Below are 21,455 nucleotides of genomic sequence, written 5' to 3'. Positions count from 1 at the left end.
GGTTTTATGTTTTGTTTTTGATTTTAGTCTATATAATGAAATAATGAAATAAATTGAATTTAATTTAATTTTCACTAGGTGCCCGTGAAATGCCTTTAGCCATCTTTTTCTTTCTTTTTTTTTTGCAAGGTTCCTAACATTAACACCTGTTTTTTTGTTTGTTTGTTTGTTTGTTTGTTTGTAATTTGTAATTTAAACCACTGAAACATTAGATGGTGCTGTTTTCCCCTGACTAGGAATTTTCTCTCATAGAAATAGAAATATTTTATACATGCAAATCTCCATTCTTATTGTTTCATGATATTTGTATGGTGTGATTAGCTGATGAATACCGAATTCCTGATATTTAAACACGCACATGGGCAGCAGTGTAGGTTAGGGCTCTTGACTGGAGGGTCGTGGGTTCAATCCCCGGTGGGGGACACTGCTGCTGTACCCTTGAGCACGGTACTTTACCTAGATTGCTTCAATAAAAACCCAACTGTATAAATGGGTAATTGTATGTAAAAATAATGTGTTATCTTGTAACAATTGTAAGTCGCCCTGGATAAGGGCGTCTACTAAGAAATAAAATAATAATAATAATAACTTGCATATCATGGCAGTGATTCGGACATTGAGCAGGTAAGACGTGCAGTGGATACACAAAAGGGACTGAAGTTTATGGAAACCTTGGGGTATTGCAAAAACGTGTCCAATTGTTGGACTTCTGCTATTCTTACGTTAGGTACTCTAACCTGGCAAAAAGGATGGTTTACATGGAACTACCTACAAAAAGCAACGTTTTTTTTCTTCATTTGTTTTATAAGTCATAAATCAGAATGGTAGCATACCACCTAGTGGATTTCTTTATCATTAAAAATAAATCGATGCAACACTGAGAGCTAGACATGATGTAGCCGTAACCGAGTTGGAAATACAGTATAAGCGCTTACATTGTAAGACCATATGGTGTTGGACCTCGGAAAAGAATCAGAATGCAATCCCTCGAATCCTCCAGGCTCCGGCCACTCCCCCCCCCCCCCCCCCCCCCCCTTCTCTCTCTCTCTCTCTCTCTCTCTCTCGTATCCAGTTCCATCCTTTTATTTCTGACAGCTGCAGACATGGCGACAGTGGTCCAGCCGCTCACATTGGATAGAGGTAAGGAACCAGGACCGTCCAAATGTTTCCTATTGCTGGGTTGTGTTTGTGTCTGTATGGTCGTTCTTCTTCTTGTCGATCCAGTGGGCATCATCAGACACCAATTGATGTAGAAAGACATGCATGTCGAGAATTGCGCTGGGTATCTACAAAATGTCAAAACACACTCAATGGGTTGCTTTGCGAGCAAGAGTGTATTTGTAACTATGCACAAATGTACACGTAGCACAGGTTCTGTAGAGTTGAATGTGGCAGTGTGTCACTTGTGCGTTGGTTTTTTTTAACTGTGTTATTTCAGGATAAGTTAAATGTTTCTTTTCGCTATTTTGCAAAATGACAACTTTTCTATACGTAGTATCGATTGCTCTCACCTAACTACTGTCAGGTGTGGCGATCTTCGCAATTTCGCAATTTTCTAATAATATTCTATAATATTTTATAATATTCAGTTATGATAAAATAGATCAGACGTATGGAAAAAAAATCAAGTTGTACAATAGGCCTAGTGAGTTTATATTTTAACAGTAGCAAAACCAAAAGACAAACTCCATCAAAAAAACAATAACAAAAAACAAACAAATAGAGCCGGAATCATGTAATCGTGTTTGATATGTTTTGCTGCTGCTCAAGGCTGTCATATATGATTACAGTAATCGTAGCGTACAAGGGTAGCAGTGCGGGAAACGTGCCAGATTGTGTGACAGCACAGTTTATGCTGGAAGTACTTTTGCTTTTCGATTAGTAGTACAAGGCAACTTGAGACTATTGCACACGTATGGTATTGCACACGTATGGTAACATCAAACCATTGCTTTTTTCTGCTGGATACAACAATTTACAATTATTTAAGGAGTAAGTTGTTTGAGAATTACTTTTTAATGACCCCTTTCACATTTATGATGTTTGGTTCTTCTTGCAATTACACAGTTAATTAATGTATTATTATTATTATTATTATTATTATTATTATTATTATTATTATTATTATTATTTAAATAGATATTTCAGTGTTAACATGCTTTTATCTGAATTATGGGATTGTTCTTCAGTTCTGCTCGCCTGCTATAGATCAAGAGCCAGCACCATCTAGTGAACAGATATTAAGGATTACTTTTATGTTTGTATTATTATTATTTGTTTATTTAGTAGATGCCTTTATCCAAGGCGATTTACAGAGACTAGGGTGTGTGAACTATGCATCAGCTGCAGAGTCACTTACAGCAACATCTCACCCGAAAGACGGAGCACAAGGTGGTTAAGTGACTTGCGCAAGGTCACACAGTGAGTGAGCCAGGATTTGAACAGGAACCTCCTGGTTACAAGCCCTTTTCTTTAACCACCGGACCACACAGCCACCTCAGGTGATTTACGACCCATGATGTGTGACTTCAGATATCAAAATAATCAGATTATACAGGTAACAGTCTGTATAATTTGCTGGTTATACACAGCTGTACAGTAGATGGCGCTGACTCTAGTGTTGGCTGATCTAGCCTGGTTAACATGTCTATGCTAGGCAACTAGAACATAAGAGCAACTCCTAAACTCATGCTGAATCATCTTTAAGTGCTACAGAACCCCTGCAGTGTTTGCAAAAACACATTCAGTCTTAGTCTTGGTCTGTTCAGGTGCCATAACCTTGTGGTCTATGTCCATCTAGGTAATCTGCTAGTTACATCTTGATATGTCTGGTAACTAACCTGTGTTGCGTGCACTTACAGTAGTACAATATGCTTTATTAGAGACAAGCATCCGCTAACTGACAAGCTTTCTGAAAAATAATGATGCTGTTTTACAGAGACTCCATGGGATGCCTTTGAAAGGAATTGTAAAAAAAAAAAAAAAAAGAAAAAAAAGCATGAAGCGATGACTTGTGTGAAATGACAGCTTTATCTGCCTAACGACAAGAGGAATACTGTAGCTGTCTTGTCCAAGAATTTGTGTGTCTTGCAGTTTGATTGCTGTAGAGCCGTCAAGCCCCCAAGCTGTAAAGGTTCATTAATCCAACTGTGCTTTCTGTCATTCTCACAAAGTAAAATACATGGATATTTCAGAGATTCAAAGAGCTTTAGAACAAATAGGAGGCATTTTGATTTTGAAGAGGACTTTTGATCACAGGTGATTTCTTCGGTGACTGCCATGAATTAATTGTCTTTCGAATGTGGAAAAGGGCAAGTAGAACAGATTCCATGGAATTACAGCAATATAAGACTGGTAACAACAGCAGGAACCTCATTCTATAGCAGCAGTGGATCTGTTGTATTGTTAAATATCAGGCATTGATATTTCCCGTGAATAGGAACGTAAACCCTCTATTGTAGTCATCATCTTTCAGAATGAACATTTGAGCTAAAAGCCTTTTCCAGTCTATCAAAAAATAAACATACAGTTAAATTAATTGAAAAATGTATTAAGATTATCATCACGCTGAGAAAATTGTTCAATATCTGAGCCACTATGTACATTAGAAACATGTCTGCAAACGTATTTTGATGGGAATTCATTTTAACACCGCACTCGGCTCACAGTACCTTTTAAAATTGTTAGTCATGCTGCCAGTTTAATAGTGAGCACTATGAAGACCTCTGATTGAAACAACATGAAAAGGATCAGGTCAGCATATCTTAACAGCTTCTTAGTAGAAATGAACCATTTTGCTGCCACATTGTTTCAACCCCTGGACATATCAATGATACAGAGCCTTTTCACATATCCATTTTACTTCATGTTTACAAACCACTCGGATATGAATTTCCTCTTAGATGATGCCCGGGGATGCTTTGTTTTTGTTCACAATGTGAATTGTAGCATTGAAAACTATTATAAAGTGACCTTCATGTTAATAAAATTCTGCTTGTCTTTGGCAATATTGAGCTGCTCAGAGAATTTCTAATAAGGTCAAATAATTATATTCTCCTTGCTGTAACTCTTATTGATGCAGCTTATGAAACCGGAGGTTGCTGGAATTAATAATGGGAAGAACAGTATACCAGTATCTGGCAATTACATAAATACTGCAAGATCCCAGACCCAGGTTAGGACTAAGGGGTCTATTCAATTAGATACATACTGCAAAATGAGAATATTGATTTAAAGACGGCAAGTAGTAGTCTAGGATTTTTTTATTCTTTCAGTTGCCTGACTGTTTCACAAAAATAGAAAAAAACAAACAAACATAAACTCCTGTAGTGTGAATGTCAGGGATGAGCTAAGGCTCAGTGTTAACTTTGGCTGTAAGTTCTCGTTCTGAACAAACACACATTACCATTGATTTAGTAAAGGAGTGTAAAGGTTCCAGCTGTACTTCTATAATAAATCTGTGAAGCTACACATGATGGCATGGTTGACTGAACGACTATATTGTCCACTTTGTGGTCTGACCCTTTCAAGTCTTTACTAGTGTACACACCTGGAAAATGATTAGATGCAGATGCATCTTTTGTGCAGTTGAAGGTGGATTCGATGTATAGCCTGCCTCTGTGATTTTTTTTCCATAGATAGATGGAATTGCTGTGCGCGTAAGCAATGCAATAAAGATCTATACCGCCCCTCATAAATTGTATTCAGTTTCACCACAAGGAAAAATGCTGGTCATAAACAGATTATTTTTTTTTTAATAAAACCTTTAGCAAAATCTATGGTGATGGGTGAGGATAGCATTAGCTAGCGAACGATAGCAGTTTTTTTTACTTCTTTGGTTAAACTTATTTAATTTAAAGTATTTCCTTGGATTTAATTTGCCATATTCAAATTTTGTAGAAAAACTAAAACATTTTTATGCTGTATTTAATAATATACAGTGTGTTGGTACTGACGGGACTTGCCATTTACAGCAATTTATAAGAGAGGAAGACAGCATTATACATAAATCCATAATAGCGTGAGGTCACAGCTGGGAATTACAGCCTAAAGGGGTTTTCATGAATTGTGCACTTGTCACAGCAATAGTGACACCACAGAGTAGGCACAGAATGGACTGTCATCGAAGGTGTCAATTAGCCCTGATTCAGTCCACCCCTGTGTTTTAGTGGTCTTAGGTGAGCAGATGTGAAAGAACCTTGCATGTTGCTTTGACTGTCCTACCTTGCAGTCTCCAGCTGTGTTGGCATGCCTTGCTCAGATGATTTGGAATGCATTCCACCAGTCCCTGTTGCACCAGAGAACCTCTCGAACTTCAAGGTCACAGTTAATTGTCAGTTTTGAATTTGGGTCATTGTATCTAAGTGAGCTTTATTTGTAATACGACAGATCCTCATGTTAATTATACAAAACTTGATTTTATTAATACAGTTAAGGTCAACCAGATGCACTGCAGGATAATAATTCATGTTAAAGTAAATTAAAAAAAAAAGAAAGATTGTTGAGTGTTGTGGCAGGATGACAGAGGTTTGAGGCTCAGAGACAGTGGAAGGGGCAAAATAATGATCTTTATTAAACAAAAATAATCAAATAAATAGGCACAAGGGCCCAAACAAAAGGTTTAAACAAAATACAGAAATGTAGGCTGGGCATTAGCCTTCACTACAGTTTCTTTCTCAAAAAAACTAAACAGCACAGCACACCAACAAACAAACTCACCCAAAAAACTCCCCCACAAAGGGTTTCACCTGCCCTTTTAGTCTGTGGCTGGAGCCCAATTAACTAATAATTAACAATTAAACACTTAAGGCTCCAGCCACATTCTCACATGTATTTTACAGGGAGGAATTTAACCCCCTCCCTGCCAATCCAAAACAAACAAGAATTCTAAGAAAAACAACTGTAAAAATAACAATAATAAACACAAATTATAGGAGCGAGCTGGCACCCCATCACAAGTGTATAATTGTCACCTGTCAGTTCGCTATGGAAGCGTAATGTGCAGCTTTGAAAGAAAGGCTTGTTATTGCAAACAGTGTTTTTTTCAAAATAATAAAAGCTGCAAAAAAACACATATGGAATTTAATAGGGACAGTTTAAAAGTGTGCCAACAACTTTAAAGAAAATGAAAATGACTTAGAAGAAGACAGGGTAGCAATGCAGTCATGCCAATAGATTACTTCATAACTAACTGTTCATATGACAAAGCATGTTACTGGCTGAATACTACATCTACGTCAGACTGTTAAGGTGTCAGCCAGTGTCACTGTGTGACATCTTTAGACACAAACCAACAGTACAGTGTTGGGTGGCCACATTCCAAACCATCAGTGACACAATTCAGAACTAGACGTGACTGAGAAAACCAGGATAGCTGTGTGCATCAGATGAATGGATACTTTCACATGTCGGACAGCCTGTGATTGTGAGATACATTGTTTGCTGTGTGATGCTGGTACAGTGAAAGGAACTTGATGTAATTGCAATCTCTTTTTACAAATGGGTACAGAGTTGTAAGATGCTTCACTTTGGGAGCAGAGGGCTGGGGCTGCACTTAACGCTAATATATTTGTTAACTCACAAGTAATTAATTATTACATTTCCATGAGCTATTGTTGCAAAATGTTTTAAGGAATTCTAGGTTGTCTGGGAAACGTTCTCTCTTCTCCCTATTGGAAAATATATTTGAAAATATTTAACTTGTTTACTGGTACTAATGGATCACCAGACTATAATTTGTGTGACGCTTTCCTGGTTTACTTATTTTTGAAAACAGCCTGACATTATCAGTGGACTGAAAAAACTTCTACCTTATTTAAGTGTTTTTTGGGGGGGGGGTTTGCAGTGTTATTTTTTTTTAAATATACAAAAAGTATATAAAACAAATAAATAAATTCATTTCTGTTTCAAAATTCCAAATGCATTGATCAGTTTCACTAAATAATTAGCAAAGGAATATGTTCCAGCACAAATTAACATAGCAAGTTCTGTTCTCGTTCAATCAATCAATCATATGTTAGACTGTTCTTAATATAGTTTGTCTGTGTTTGGATGCGCATCATTATATATGTCTTTAAACATTTAGAAGGAGATAAGTGACAATCTCCCTTTACTGTTGACAGTAGATTGTTCATGTATTCTGAAACCTGCAGCATTTCTTTTTTAGTTTCTACAGTATATAGGAGGTTAAAAAAGAGTGTCGTAATGAATAAACAAGTAAAATATCAGATATGAATTCCACATTCATATTGCGAACATTAACAAAACAAGCTGAACTGAGAGACACAATAAAAGCCACTTGTGATAAATGAAATGCTCATCGACCCAGCTTATCCTAATTAGACCTTGCAGCAGTTTTTCACTGCCACAAAACTAAATTTTGCACATTCAGCACTTTGTTATGCTTTGGAGGAAGAATACATCTGGATGCAGAGTGACAAAATAACACATCATGGTACAGATCAAGTTGAAATATTAAAGCAAGGGGTATTATTTGTTTAGAATCTAGGAGTGTTAGAACAGATTATTAAAGGCTGCTTCACTGAAGTTATCAACGGAATGAGCAACATACTGGGTAATTAGAAAGTAAGTTTACCACATCAACGCACCATATCATTACTTACTAATCACCCAGTACTTGGTTTACTAATTGCTTTTAGACTGAAGTCACACTGTGTATAATTTTAAGCACCACTCCAATTTCAAACATGGACTGTTCTGTGGGGATAACTTTTGTATTCAGGATATACTGCCAATTGCTTTTATTATGGAACACAGTAGTAACCCTCCTTGTGATTGGTTGCAATGGCAACTATATAGCAGATTATGATCTAATTCAAAATATGATACAGTCATTGATTTTCCGACCTGATGCTTCTGCTTAAAAAAAAAGAAAAATTACATCATTTAAGGAAGAATTGTGTTGTTTTGACTTTGCCATTCAATTAACACCCAGGAGACTTGATGGACACTTTGACAAACGCAGCCAGTGTAGAGAATGAGTCAACTGAACTATCACCCACATGATCACAGAGATCCTTCTGCTTTCTCACTGTTACTGTTGAATAGTTGCACACAACACTTTGACACAGGTCTAGTGGACCACACACATTTCCATTAGATCTCTTCAAAATGAATCTGATTCCAATATGTTCTGTTTTTCGAACACGTTTTTAATAATATGTAGCACCATTCTTATTAAAGTCTTGTGTTTTTTGTCATTTAGATGTGGCTCGAGCTATTGAATTGCTGGAGAAGCTGCAGGAGACTGGGGAAGTGCCAGTCCATAAATTACAGTCTCTAAAGAAAGTGCTACAGAGTGAGTTCTGTACTGCCATCAGAGAGGTATGTAACTCTTTTCTGTCCTTCCACGCTAGGGAGTTAGACGTTTGTTGAAATGTGTCAGTATTTATAATGTCCAGGAACCCAAAAAGCATTATTATTTATTTATTATTTATTTATTATTTGGTATATTTTAGAAGCCACTATAAGGATAGCGGTTCCAGATTTAAAGATGATCAGAATGATTAAAAGCTTTTATCATGCCAGTTAACGCTTTGAGAATAACATCTCACACCAGCATGGTACTGTTAAAAGCCCTGTGGCAAGTTTTATCCCTGTGGGTAGTGGGGTATGTTAAAAGATTAAAGGAGAAGCTGGTTTTACCATGCTGTTCTGTGAATGTGGCCCTAAATGTATAACTCCTAAATGATTCCATAAAAAAGAAAAGGAAAGATAGATGCTGTGTTTTGCTTTTATTTAAATGCTGATTTCCCCGGAAACACTGTGCTTAGTAACCTACAGCAGATTCTTGGGTCTCAACCATTGCAATAATTGCAATGTTAATAATATACCTCACCCTGTAAAGCTTGCGACGTGACGAGGTGTACTGCATACTCTAAGTATCATACTGACACACTGCATCTCACGGTTCGTTCCACACCAATCTCCATGAGAATCAATATGCTGGTGACATTTAAAAGTGATAATTATTTCTTACTTACTGTTGCAGAGTCACAAACAAAAATAAAGAAATGTCATCAATTTCAAAATGACTCTTTCAGCAGCACTGCAAGATTGGGTAGCATGTGTATATACTGTAAATTATTATTTTGTATCTGTTATCCTTTATATCAACTTCCTGAGATTAACAATTTGGTTTCTACTTTAATAACTTTCAGATTTAAATGACATGACTGGTAATCTATATTCAGTGTAACATTGAACCTACTAATATACAGAAACCCTAGACTGGGCTGCAGGTTTTAGGAGAATGTTTTTTAGTAATGAGTTTAGTGGAGTAAGGCAGAATATTATATTAAAAAACTGAATGTTGTTGTGTTTTATATATTCAGTTTAGAAAGTCAAGTACAGTATAATGTTGCATGCCAAAAATATAATTTACTGGTTTCCAATAGCTCCCCTAAAGGCTACTTTTCATTTTGAAAACTATTGCCTCTGTTGGCAGCCCTTCAACAATGTACAGAATTTGTATTTGAATTAAAATGTTGGCTCTGTATTAGATTTGACTACTGTATATAAACTCCATGATAGGAAATGACTGTTGAATTTCTTAACAGGATCAATTGTTATTGGAACAGTAATAATCACCCTTGTTGGTATGCAGCACAGATTTGTTCTTACATAAATTAGAATTTCACTCTACAAATGTTACTATGGCAACTATACCATGCCTGAATTCTTATTATCTATTGCATTATATTTTCAGTCAGGCTAAAAAATGTATCTTGTCTTTTTTCTACGATTAGCCAGTTGAATCATAAAAGGTGCCCCCGACACAGTGATGCTGTGAGGTTAAAATTTGTTGGATTTTAAGCAACTAATACCTTGTGGTGTCTTAATAAGTATAGCATATGGAAAAGTTTATCTTAGTAAAAGCATAATAAAGTGTGATATAGCATAATGGAAGCATGGTAAAGCATAGGTAAGCATTATAAAGCACAGAGAGGTATGGTAAATCATATAAGAAACATGAAAAACTGTAAAAATACAGTGGTAAACTTCTATGAGGGAGCATACTGAATTGCAGGATGTATTGATCTCTAAACAGATATTGAGTGGGCTAATGTATGCCCTAGCCTTACCTCCATTGAAATTCAGAAACATAAAAAAGAACATTGCTGGATTTTTTACAACCTGCATTTTTTTTCTAATCCATTTTCAGAATGAACCACTAAGGTCACAATAAAACATATTTTTTCATGTGTTCAACATTGATTAGGTTTTGCAGGCTAAAGTATAAAAGTCATAACTGGCAGCACTATGCAAAGGCTGGCGCTTGTAGTGGTTTTCTGCATTGCAATGCAATCTTTGGGTCAATTATAGAGAAAATCAGCTACCTGGGCTGCCAACACATGGTACGCAAAACTGAACCGCACTGACATCCCATCTCATGCCGATAACGACTCTGCAGCAACATGCTGTAAAGTGTTTCAGCCTATCAGAGTGCTGCATTTTTGTTCTTTCCTGAGTTTCACAGCACCTACACTGTCACATCAGAAAACTGCAATCAAATTGCATCAGCGTTTCCCTTTCTAAAAATGAATAAACACAGCGCACTGCCATCGAGACAGAAGAGCAACTACACTGACAGCCAAATAGTCCACAACAACAATAAAAGGTACAAATAAATCTGAAATACAGACCTAAATTAGAGGAAAAAGTAGCTCACAAATCTGTTATGCTGGTTCCATTTCTAATCATTACTCTCACAATCACTACAACTAATGCAATCATTACTCACCCCCTAAGCATGGCGTATAAACATACACTTTTTTTATTTTACACGTTGTAACAACACAGGTAGTTAAAAAAATAAAATCTTAATAATAATAATAATAATAATAATAATAATAATAATAATAATAATAATAATAATAATAATAATAATAACACAACTTGGCAATCAGGAAATGTATTATTCATCTCTAGTGTCAGAAACAGACAGTTTGGTGCTTTTACTGATTTTTTCCCTCTGAGATTGTGGTCATCAGAAGAAAGATTTTCACTCTTTTTCAAGGCTTCAACCAAATGTATCTGCTTCTGTTTGCTCATTACCACCCCTAAATAAACAGTACAGTCCTATAAGCTTAAAATGTCTGTTTCGCTTCAACCAATCACTTGAGATTATATGCGAGTCCACAGTTATGAAGCTGACATTTTGCAAACCAATGGTGCGCACAGTGCATAATGTGCGTACGGCTGTGGGAGCCAATGATGTCCTGTATATCAAATAATTAGATACCAATGCGCTGCCAAAACTCATGTAAGAGGTTTCCTATTCACCCATCTTGGTATTTAATTCACATAGGATTGGATAGTAGTTTCATTGTGAAAAGTCTATTGGAAGTAGCAGAGATTAGTTCTTAAAATGAATCACTTTGTGAACAAGATTTTAGAATTATAAAAAAATATTGCTTCACACTGTCCCCCAACCAGCAGGCTATTTTTCGATAACAGCAGTCCCTGTGCCTTCAATCTTTGTTAAACAAGAACCTATATCAAAAACCTGTATTCTAATCTATGAGAGGGTTTAAAAGTAAGATAACATTTTGTAAATAGGACCCACAAATTATCACATCTGCATGCAGTGTGAGTGTTTTTTTCTCAGTGGTAATGAACATCCAACAGCTAACCAGGGCCACAAGCAGAAATTCAGTGTGAGAACGACTAGAGTTTTAAAATGTTCTCACAATGTCAGGTCAACAAAGATTTTGTGAAGTGGTCCCTGGGTGTGCCAACCAGTTTATCCAACTCTATATCCCAAGCTTTAGTCAACCAGGACTTCAAAGAGCATTGTGCTATTATTATTTATTTCTTAGCAGACGCCCTTATCCAGGGCGACTTACAATTGTTACAAGATATCACATTATACATTATTTTACATTATACAGACATCACATTATTTTAGATACAATTACCCATTTATACAGTTGGGTTTTTACTGGAGCAATCTAGGTAAAGTACCTTGCTCAAGAGTACAACAGCAGTGTCTCCCACTGGGGATTGAACCCACAACCCTCCGGTCAAGAGTCCAGAGCCCTAACCACTACTCCACACTAATGCCACTTAAAAGTGACTGACACCTTGAAATGTCTTCTGTGGTGCTGTATGTCGCCTATAGATATGCTCTGCTTCCATTCTTCTGGCAAAAAGATGGTACCAGCCCAGTATTAGAGAAGGAATCTAATTACTGGGCCGTGATGTCATAATGTTGTGTTCCATACAGTACAAGAACTGCATTGTCAGCCAGAATCCCTCACAAAACAAGCGTTCTTATTGGACAATAAACACCTGAATGGCATTTCATGCCTTGTCTCCTTTTTTTAATATTTTCTGCCAGAGACCTGTAGAGATGGTTTGATTCAAGAATAGAGAATGTAAAGGCATTTGCCATTCTCATGCTGTAGAGGAGTAATTTATTTTGAAAGATGTTTTTTTGCAGATGTTTGCCTATTGGGAAACCTACAAGGACAACATCACATACAAACCCTCTACTGCTTACAGGCAGGATATTATAATAACATCTACAAATATAAACAGTATCAACGAGACTGTAGGCTATGATTTATATATATATAAACTGTCACAGAAACCCGAGACAGAATTGTTTTCCTGTAACTCACTGAAGAGGCCCATCTATTATTTTTTATAATACATGGATACCCTTGTGATGCTAATATTAAAGAAGACGAGGTTCAGCAGTACAGTTGTTTTTTTTTTAAACGTAGTGTTTCAGATGTTCTATGTTGTTATCCATTAGTGCTTCAGTTTTTATTTGGATGATTGCCTTTACCTTGTTTTAATAACCTGTTCCTCTCCAGTTTCTCTGAGATACGAATGTACCAGCTTTGCATAATTTTTTTTTTATGTATTCTCATTTTGTTGATCATTAATTAACATTTCTGTATAGTGGGTGTTGTCGAGTGATTGAAAACGAGACCTTTTGTGTTTGAATTGAAAGTGATGGTCTCAAGGAGGCAAATGGGTCAAAGTTGAAATAATGAAATCAACGCATGGACTGATTACCATTTGCTTCAATATTAACTGAACTTAAAATATGAAAAACACCAACTGTGTTAATTTGTGCTGAAAGGAAAATGACTCAACGAACTCCAATCTGAGGCACAGCTGACAAACATCAATGCATTTGCCATTGGATGAATTCCAGTAATGCCATTGGTTTAATACAAAGAATGAGGTTGCTGATCATTTTGACCCACATTTTGGGAAAGCAGTGTCCCATACATGTGTCAGTTGATCACAGAGCTAGCTCTGCTGACAGACTGTAAAAGTGGGCAGCGCTGTTTGTGGTGGTGAGTCTGACTAGCAGTGTCTTGCAAGTCCTGTCCCACGGCGCTCAGATTCCACAAAACTGCTGAAGCTGCATCTCTTACTGTAATGAAACCCCTAATGGAACATCAGATAAGAACTTTCTTAAAACCTTCCTCCAGTTGCCAAATGGCAAATACAGCTATGGACAAAAGCTTTGCATCACCTAGAATTGTAAGATTGAAACATAATAAAAATAAACTACATGAGCATAATTTTATTTAACATTGTGTAAGCAAAGAAACTACAAAATGATACCACAAAAGTCTACCGGAAGCCATAATCGTAGTATTTTTCAATTTTTTTCAGTTTTTTGTTAAGTATGTGGAAAACTACAAAGCGCTACATAATTCAATATGTTAACGTAACATTATTCAACAGGTTTTATTCGACTTTATAAAGCACAATGTGTTCATTCTATGGAGTGATACAAAACATTTGTCCAGAGACCTGTACATTTTAGGACTTAGTATTTGGATCTGCCACTGTTTAGATGGTTAAAATAGACCTCTTATATTCTCATTCTAGGTCTACCAGTACATGCATGAAACCATAACTGTTCAAGGTTGTGCTGAATACCAGGCTCGGGCCACTGCAAAGGTAAGCTCTAAATGATGTTTTTTAATGTGCTATAAATGTGCGTTTGAGGTGTTTCTTCAGTGCTTGTACTCTGTAAGGAAATTTAGACAGCAGCGGTACAGTAGATGCTGCTTATTAACAACCTCTCAGTTCCCAGAAAAAAGTTGTCATTAATCAAAAGTTGCCAATAAGCAAAAAGCCCACATGTAACAGGGGAGATCTGTGCTGACTGTCTGGCGCATGCGTGGTTCTGCAGGAAGGGGGCAGCAGCCTCGTAAGATCCGCCTGTCAATCATGGCAATGACACCACGTTTTCAAGTGTATTCATATTGAACAACTGTATATACTGTAGTTGTACAAATATGGCACTGAAATACATGTTTTAAATGTTAGTGTTAAAAAATGAACATGAGAAACACGAAATACCCAAACATAGAACTGTTTACTTCGCACGTGTGTAAAACAAAACAAAAAGGGAGTAGGCTTAAATAGCACTACACAACGATGTACGACAAGTGTCTTTACAATGAGTAAAGCAAACATAAAAAATGTGTTGTACTTACAATCAATTCTAAAGAACACACTTTTAAAATAAGAAATTGTCCAACGTTATCTGCTTTTTACAATGTACCATCTCCCGCTTTAAATCCATCTCAATTTTTCATAGCCAGTTTCAAAGCCACGATTCTGCCTCTGTCCACCAGAAATACGCAGTTGCATAGTCAGTGTGTTGTAAAAGCTGCATGAAGTATGTGCATAAATCATGCAAGTGTGCTCTGTAGCACTGGCAACTAGTAATAAAGTTGTCAATAAGCGGCGTGCAGTTGCTAATATCAGAATTTTGTTAACGTTAAAGTCTATGGGACGGGATTGGTTCCTGGGAAAATGTTGTTAATAACCGAAAGTTGTTTTTATCAGGGTTGCTAATAACCGGCACCTACTGTATTTCAATTGTTTAACCTTCTAACATTTGTTAAACTACCTAACTCCATATACACCCAAGGTGCTTTTACACAGCTTCCTGTCCTTTTCTAAACTGGAGGGATATTCAACAGAGTAACCCAGTCCTACCTCTTCAATTCCTTACTCACTTATTAACACCCAGATAAACCAGGGCAAATGTTCTAAAATAATCACATCACTCTAATACAATGTTTTTAACTCACTATTACAAGATTCAAGTACAAGTTGTGTATGTGCCAATAACCTCTCATGCTTTATAAAGGTACTGTCTCCAACTGCTGCTGAGAAAAACAGACGCTCACTACAGTGGTTCTCCTCCACCTGTCAGCTTGCCATGAAGCTAACAGCTTGATTCTCTTGCACAGGCGACGGTAGCAGCGTTTGCAGCCAGTGAAGGGCATTCACACCCTCGAGTGGTGGAGCTGCCCAAGACAGAGGAAGGCCTGGGCTTCAATGTGATGGGAGGGAAGGAGCAGAACTCTCCCATCTACATCTCACGCATCATACCCGGGGGAGTGGCAGAGAGACACGGGGGCCTCAAGCGAGGGGATCAGCTGCTGTCCGTGAATGGAGTGGTAAGTCCACAAAATTGATCTTCTTTTTATCACATACTGAACTAGGTTGTCATATTGCTCTTTCAATAAATAGTTCTGTTTTTAATTAGCCAATGCTTGGGCATTTGTTCTGAGATTATATTCCCTGTGTTGCAGAGCTGTGATTTTTTTTTCTGATGGTACCATCTCCTGTAAGATTTTAGTGTTATACATTTCATTTTTAATTTTTCCTTTGAACGTTCTTTCTAGAGTGTGGAAGGGGAGCACCATGAAATGGCAGTGGAGCTGCTTAAGGCTGCGAAGGAGAGCGTCAAGCTGGTGGTGCGCTACACTCCCAAGGTGCTGGAGGAGATGGAGGCCCGCTTTGAGAAGCTGAGGACGGCCCGACGCAGACAGCAGCAGCAGCTCTTAATACAGCAGCAGCAACAGCAGCAGCAGACACCGTCGGCCCAGCAGAACCACATGTCGTAGGTGAGGCTTTTCATTGCTTTCATCCCCTAAGGAAGAGGAGGAAAAATCTGTTTACCTTTGGCAGCACATAATACCAGCTGGTACTGTACCGTAACCGTAGCAACCAGCAATGATGACTTGTGATGAGCTGCAGATCTAGCAGCTCCATAAGCAGACCATAAATATAGTTTCTGATGACAAAAGGCTCTTTATTTATTTATTTCACAAGGAAAAACAAAAGGGTATTACTCAGGGAGACAAAAATAAAACATACACTTACAAGTGCATCACAATTTTAAATAAATACTCCAATCATTGACATCACTAGCGTGGGGTGAAAATGAAAGAAAACCCTCTTGGTAGAAATAACTTTGGTTTCCTCACACAAACTGTAAATTGGAAAAGGCTGTATTAAATACTCCTGTTTGGTACAAAAGTGGAAATTAGGAGAATACATTTCAACTTTCAGAACAGGATAGCTTTCAGAGCCCTGCGTAACATACTTGATGATCTGTGGATCATCTTTAATTGAGCAATGGCAGTGCCCTCTGCTTTGATCCAGTGACCCTGTCTGATTTGGATTCTTCATATCTATGTTTGTTTTACTGTTTCAAGCCTAAGCAACAGCTGCTTTGTTTTTCACAGTCTGCCATTCCCAAAGCCTTAATGGCTTCTTCAACACGCAAAGCTATAAAACTGAACCAGCAGATGTTTAATAATATTTTAATACTAAAATATCTACATCAACAGACCTTTGTGAGTCTTACTAAATTGGTTTCTCTAATTAGTGTCAATCAGACATTATCTGATGACTGTGCCCTAATTAATCAATAGGACATATCTGAATCAAAGATGGAAGTGAGTGTCTGACTTAAATAATCTGTCAATATAATTATCCAGATTCACTGACCAAGCGTTTTTTGCTACTGGTTAATTAATAGCATGTGTAAGACATAAGTTACTCCACACCTACGCTCTTTATTTCATCTGCAAATAATAATGAAAAAGCCCATTCGAATGTTAAGATATCCGGGAACTATTAGTGAACATAATGGTTTTGACATTGCTGACCTTGTGCTGTTTCAGTACAAAAATAATGTATTAAGGACCCGTGTCATTTGCAAATTTGGACTCCATCCCATCCAGGACACAAATACCCAAGGACCTTGATGTAATGCTGTTGTGGCTGAGTGATGTACACAGACAGAATGAGGAGAGGCTCAGTCATGATTTTTCTTTATTACGCAAAGCGGTGGTTCTGGCAGGGAACTCACTTTAACCTTAGATCAAATCACATAAATAAAAAGCCTATTTTGGCCGCTTCCAATACCAGATCAAATCGTCAGTCGAGTAGCTAGTATATTATTTGTACTTCGATAAACAATACGTCCAGTGATCGGCAAGGAAAGGATTTATATCTGACCTCAATCCATTACATCCCTGCTGTGCTCCAGTGTCCTCCTCCCTCCCACCCTCTGCCTGCTTTTTGGCTTTGTTTAACGGGGAGGGCAGCTATCCTGCCCCCATGCCTAGGGCTTCCCTACAGTCAGCATCTCCACTGCAAGGTCATTTATGAGCAGGGTTACCTCGAAAGGCAAAGCCAAAGGCCAAAGAATGTAGTATAAAATACGTTTAATGTAGTAGTGTTGTCTCGTCTATCTTTTATCGCATGAGTTTCCAAACTGAACTGAACCATTGTTAGGTCCTATTGTTTTTTGAGACTAGATTTTCATCCATCACCCGCTGTAAAATGCAAATTAAATACATGTAGATGAATCATCTGGTGTTATACAATGTAACCATCTATTTCCATTCTAAAAAAGAGAGAAAAACAAACTTATTTAATTAAGACCGCCTTGCTCAATAAATTGTTGAAAGAAAGTACATTTAAATATTTTATTTATTTACATTTTGAAAGTCAATAAATCCTGAATAATGGTTGCATTTAAAATCTTATTTCTTCTCCCCCAGAAATGTTCTGTTACAGTGGAAGTCTTTGTAGAAGACAAATGGTTTAGTCACAACACATATTTTATTATTAGAAAATACTGTAAGACTGAAAAAAAACACTGCAATTACAAACCAGGACAAATGAAACAGCAGCTTCACACAATAAATGGCCAAAAATATCTATCCGCCGGGATCATTCCAGAGACACCCAGACACTGTCTTGAGGGGCAATGCAGTCATTGGCTTGTGGGACTGTTACTGAATAGTTGCACATGTTTACAATATTTTAATCTAGTTTAAAGGTGAGTTCCCTGCCTGAACCACCGCTTTGCTTATGATTTTATATATGAGACAATAAAACAGATGCACACTGTTTCAAATGGGCTTGATCTGGGAAGATCTTGTGAAATGTTATGGAATGAAATAAGTTGTAAATGTCTGATACACACAGATTTTTGGACTCCTTTGTTTTAGGTTTTTCTTTCAATTTTAAAGTAATGTTTTTCAATATTAAATGGATTGAACCTAATGAACCTTTTCAACAAATGAAACACACTTTTGTATATGTTTGTGATATTAATCTGCTGCCCAGGTGGTTGATTGATTTCAATTGGTCGATTTTGCCAGTTTATTTTTTTTTAATTTCTTATACTGTAGCGATTGGTTGAATTATCTCTTAATATAAAAGCTGTAAATATAATTTAAACTTGTGTGTCTCAGTGATGCTGTTACTTTTGACAAATGTAATCATTTTGTACCTGGTGTAGCACAATGTTAGACTAAATCTAATTTTATATAAAATGAAATTATAATAACAATATATAATAATTGTTAGGGCTCTGGGCACCTGACCGGAGGGTCGTGGGTTCAATCCCTAGTGGGGGACACTGCTGCTGTACCCTTGAGCAAGGTACTTTACCTAGATTGCTCCAGTAAAAACCCAACTATATAAATGGGTGATTGTATGTAAAAAATAATGTAACTGTATGTAAAAATAATGTGATATCTTGTAACAACTGTAAGTCGCCCTGGATAAGGGTGTCTGCTAAGAAATAATAATAATAATATAATTTAATATAATACATTACTGATTAGATCATATAGGGTGTACCAGTCATTTACTTCTGTTCCCTAAGTTATAGCAAACAGTTATTATTACCCATTAAGTGTCTCAGTTTCTGAGCCTTAATTCATGTAGTCTGTTACTTGTAACTGAAATGTCTCTACTCCTTTCCTGTCAGTAACCAATAAGTAGTGTGGTTCCCTCACTTGCACACTGAGCCATTCGGCCCATCAGTGCTCGTCCTGGTAGCTGTTTGATCCCACGTGTGAGACCTCCAGAGTGAATGGCAGTGCACGACAGACAGGTACGCTTCATGAGTCTATTATATTATGAGCAACAGTATAGTCCTTCCAACTCACAAGATCCATTCAATTCCTCCTGGTACAGCCAGAAGATTCAGTAATAGGGGGATAGAGAAAACAACTCATGGACCCTATTGATAAAGTTCAAGAGTAATCAATATTGCGAATCATAATAACGAAAATCATAACTGAATTACTTGTTCAAGTCATCCTACAAGATGGTCGTGTGAAAAGATGACCTAGCAACAAGGCACCCACTTATAAAGTTGTCTGTGGACTTCTCATGTACTCTAGATACACACCAGACAACTTCAAGTTTTGGGGGTTTTTTTCTATCGAACCAGAAATGCATTTGCTATTTATATTTTCAGTTTAGCTATTTTATTTCTTGTAATTCATCATCCAAGATCCAATCAGATGATAGCATGGGTATATTAGACACTGAACAGCTTTATAGAAAGAGCACTGTCTGTTCCTTTCAATTTTAAATGCTCCTTCTAATATGACTAACCCTTCCTTAAGAACATTTAAATGTCCCTTCGGAGCTGGTAACTGACAGACTCCTCTATATTTGTAAAATTGTTGGCAACGGCTATGTTAAGAGCATTAGTGTTGACATCGGACACCACCATGTCACTCTAGCAGTAGAAAACTATGCAGCTTTCAAAGCCTTGCAACTTCAACTACAAACAAAACATACAGTAAGACCCTTTTGCTAATGTCTGCTTAGATAACAGCAAATCATTTATTAAATGCTGTACCTTTCGATGTGATTAAATCTTGCATATACTGTTGTACAATGTGGAACAACACTGGATATTACTGTTTAATACTCACCTGCTGTGTTACTGTGTGTCAGTATAATACACACATTATATCATTTAAAATCTTAATGATCTTCTGATATGCAACTGTTAAAATGTATGTATATTTAAAGATGTGACTGTAATTAGGTGAAAACAAACTTGAAGTCTTTTGTTGTCTGTACATGTTTGTTTAAACGCTCTAAGAATGCTGGGCCCTAGTTATTACATTGAGGACAGGAGTCTATTGAAGAAATGGCATCAGTTTAATTGAAATTTATATATAATAGTTTTATTGTGAATTTTACTTTGAATCTATTTGGATTTATCTGGCTGAACACAAGAACATAGTAACTACAAAAATGTTTTTAAAAATGAGATACAATTTGCTACGTGTATGTCACGTGATTAATGCATCTTTAAATGTTCATATTTCAAAACTATAATTTGGTTATTACTGCTTTTGTTATTAATCTCTTAAAAAATATCCACCATAGTCTGTTCTAAACTGAGTGACTTGTCAGTTGTCTTAAGAATTTAGCATAGTTCCTATATACTGTAGGTGTTAAAATTGTATGTGTTGGTATTATGTTTATAAATATATAACATTCCAATAGTGAAGAATTTTTAAGACAATACAGTTACATTTAAAACATACCATTTTTACAATGCATTGTGTTATCTTTTGTCTTCATGTTTGTTTTTGTAATTATTATGTTATAAGGACTTCAATTTTTTGGAAGAGAATACTGTAAATGTAATGAGAATATTTAAATCTATGATATAATATCTTTTGATATGCTGTGACTAGACCAGTGGGTTCCCTGTTATACTTACAGTACTGTATGTGTATGTTTTTAATAAAACCAATATTAAAGAACCAAAATGAAATATATGTGTTTAACTCTTTCAATAGTACATTGTGGTTCGTGAATGGAGAAAAGGCTGTAGGTGAAGTGACTGATAAGAAAAGGACACAGTTGCACATACAGGCATATACATTAAATGAGCAGCATGAAACTACCTTGAACAAAAAGTTATGTTTTTTTTTTTTCCAGAAAGGATTATGAAATTCTATTAACTTTTATGTTTTTTGTCAAATAGGACTTTACTTGATGGAAAAAAAGAACTGAAGCCAATAAGGTGCACAAGCAAGAAAAATGTGTCTGAAGTTAGTGAGACGAGCTGTGATTGTAAAGAGTTCGAACAGCTTCTCTCTCTGGCTAGGTACTAAGAATAACCACGCGTTTGATACCTTGACACACAAAACTTCAGTTTAAGGCCCACTGTTTAAGACATTTACTCGCAGGACTTCGATAACTCTAGATGACATACTTTCAAACTAACGGCTTCAATTCAATAATGTAGCCTTTATAAATCTGTCTTGCAAGTGAAGTCATGTCACTTTCAATATTAAGATGTTTTTCGGTTGTTGTTGATT

The 21,455-nt window shown here is 36.6% G+C and overlaps 1 protein-coding gene across 3 annotated transcripts; it reads left to right on the top strand.

Moving 5' to 3' along the window:
* The first annotated feature begins 1,053 nt into the window (after nucleotides 1–1,053).
* LOC117419985 (protein lin-7 homolog A) lies at nucleotides 1,054–20,896 on the top strand. Of its 3 annotated transcripts, none has more exons than XM_034033452.3 (6): nucleotides 1,054–1,140; nucleotides 8,225–8,343; nucleotides 13,879–13,950; nucleotides 15,258–15,467; nucleotides 15,696–15,917; nucleotides 19,088–20,896. In XM_034033452.3, the coding sequence occupies exons 1-5, from the start codon at nucleotides 1,104–1,106 to the stop codon at nucleotides 15,915–15,917; spliced, it is 660 nt and encodes a 219-aa protein (XP_033889343.1). In that variant the 5' UTR covers nucleotides 1,054–1,103; the 3' UTR covers nucleotides 19,088–20,896. The 3 variants fall into 3 exon arrangements, with proteins under 3 accessions (XP_033889343.1, XP_033889344.1, XP_058841641.1); XM_034033453.3 differs by having other exon boundaries at nucleotides 17,043–20,896; XM_058985658.1 differs by adding an exon at nucleotides 2,939–3,258 and having other exon boundaries at nucleotides 1,091–1,140; nucleotides 15,696–20,896.
* Nucleotides 20,897–21,455: the final 559 nt, after the last annotated feature.

The sequence above is a fragment of the Acipenser ruthenus genome, chromosome 14, assembly GCF_902713425.1.
Source record: "Acipenser ruthenus chromosome 14, fAciRut3.2 maternal haplotype, whole genome shotgun sequence".
Taxonomy (NCBI): domain Eukaryota; kingdom Metazoa; phylum Chordata; class Actinopteri; order Acipenseriformes; family Acipenseridae; genus Acipenser; species Acipenser ruthenus.
Note: the sequence above shows the minus strand (reverse complement) of the source record. Positions and strands in the feature narration are given on the sequence as shown.

What these genes read in the sequence shown, in the direction of transcription:
- LOC117419985 (XM_034033452.3), top strand. Translation starts at nt 1,104, where the DNA reads ATGGCGACAGTGGTCCAGCCGCTCACATTGGATAGAG. An exon ending in AGGCTCGGGCCACTGCAAAG is followed by an intron (nt 13,951 to 15,257) that starts GTAAGCTCTAAA and finishes TCTCTTGCACAG; the next exon opens with GCGACGGTAGCAGCGTTTGC. An exon ending in TGCTGTCCGTGAATGGAGTG is followed by an intron (nt 15,468 to 15,695) that starts GTAAGTCCACAA and finishes CGTTCTTTCTAG; the next exon opens with AGTGTGGAAGGGGAGCACCA.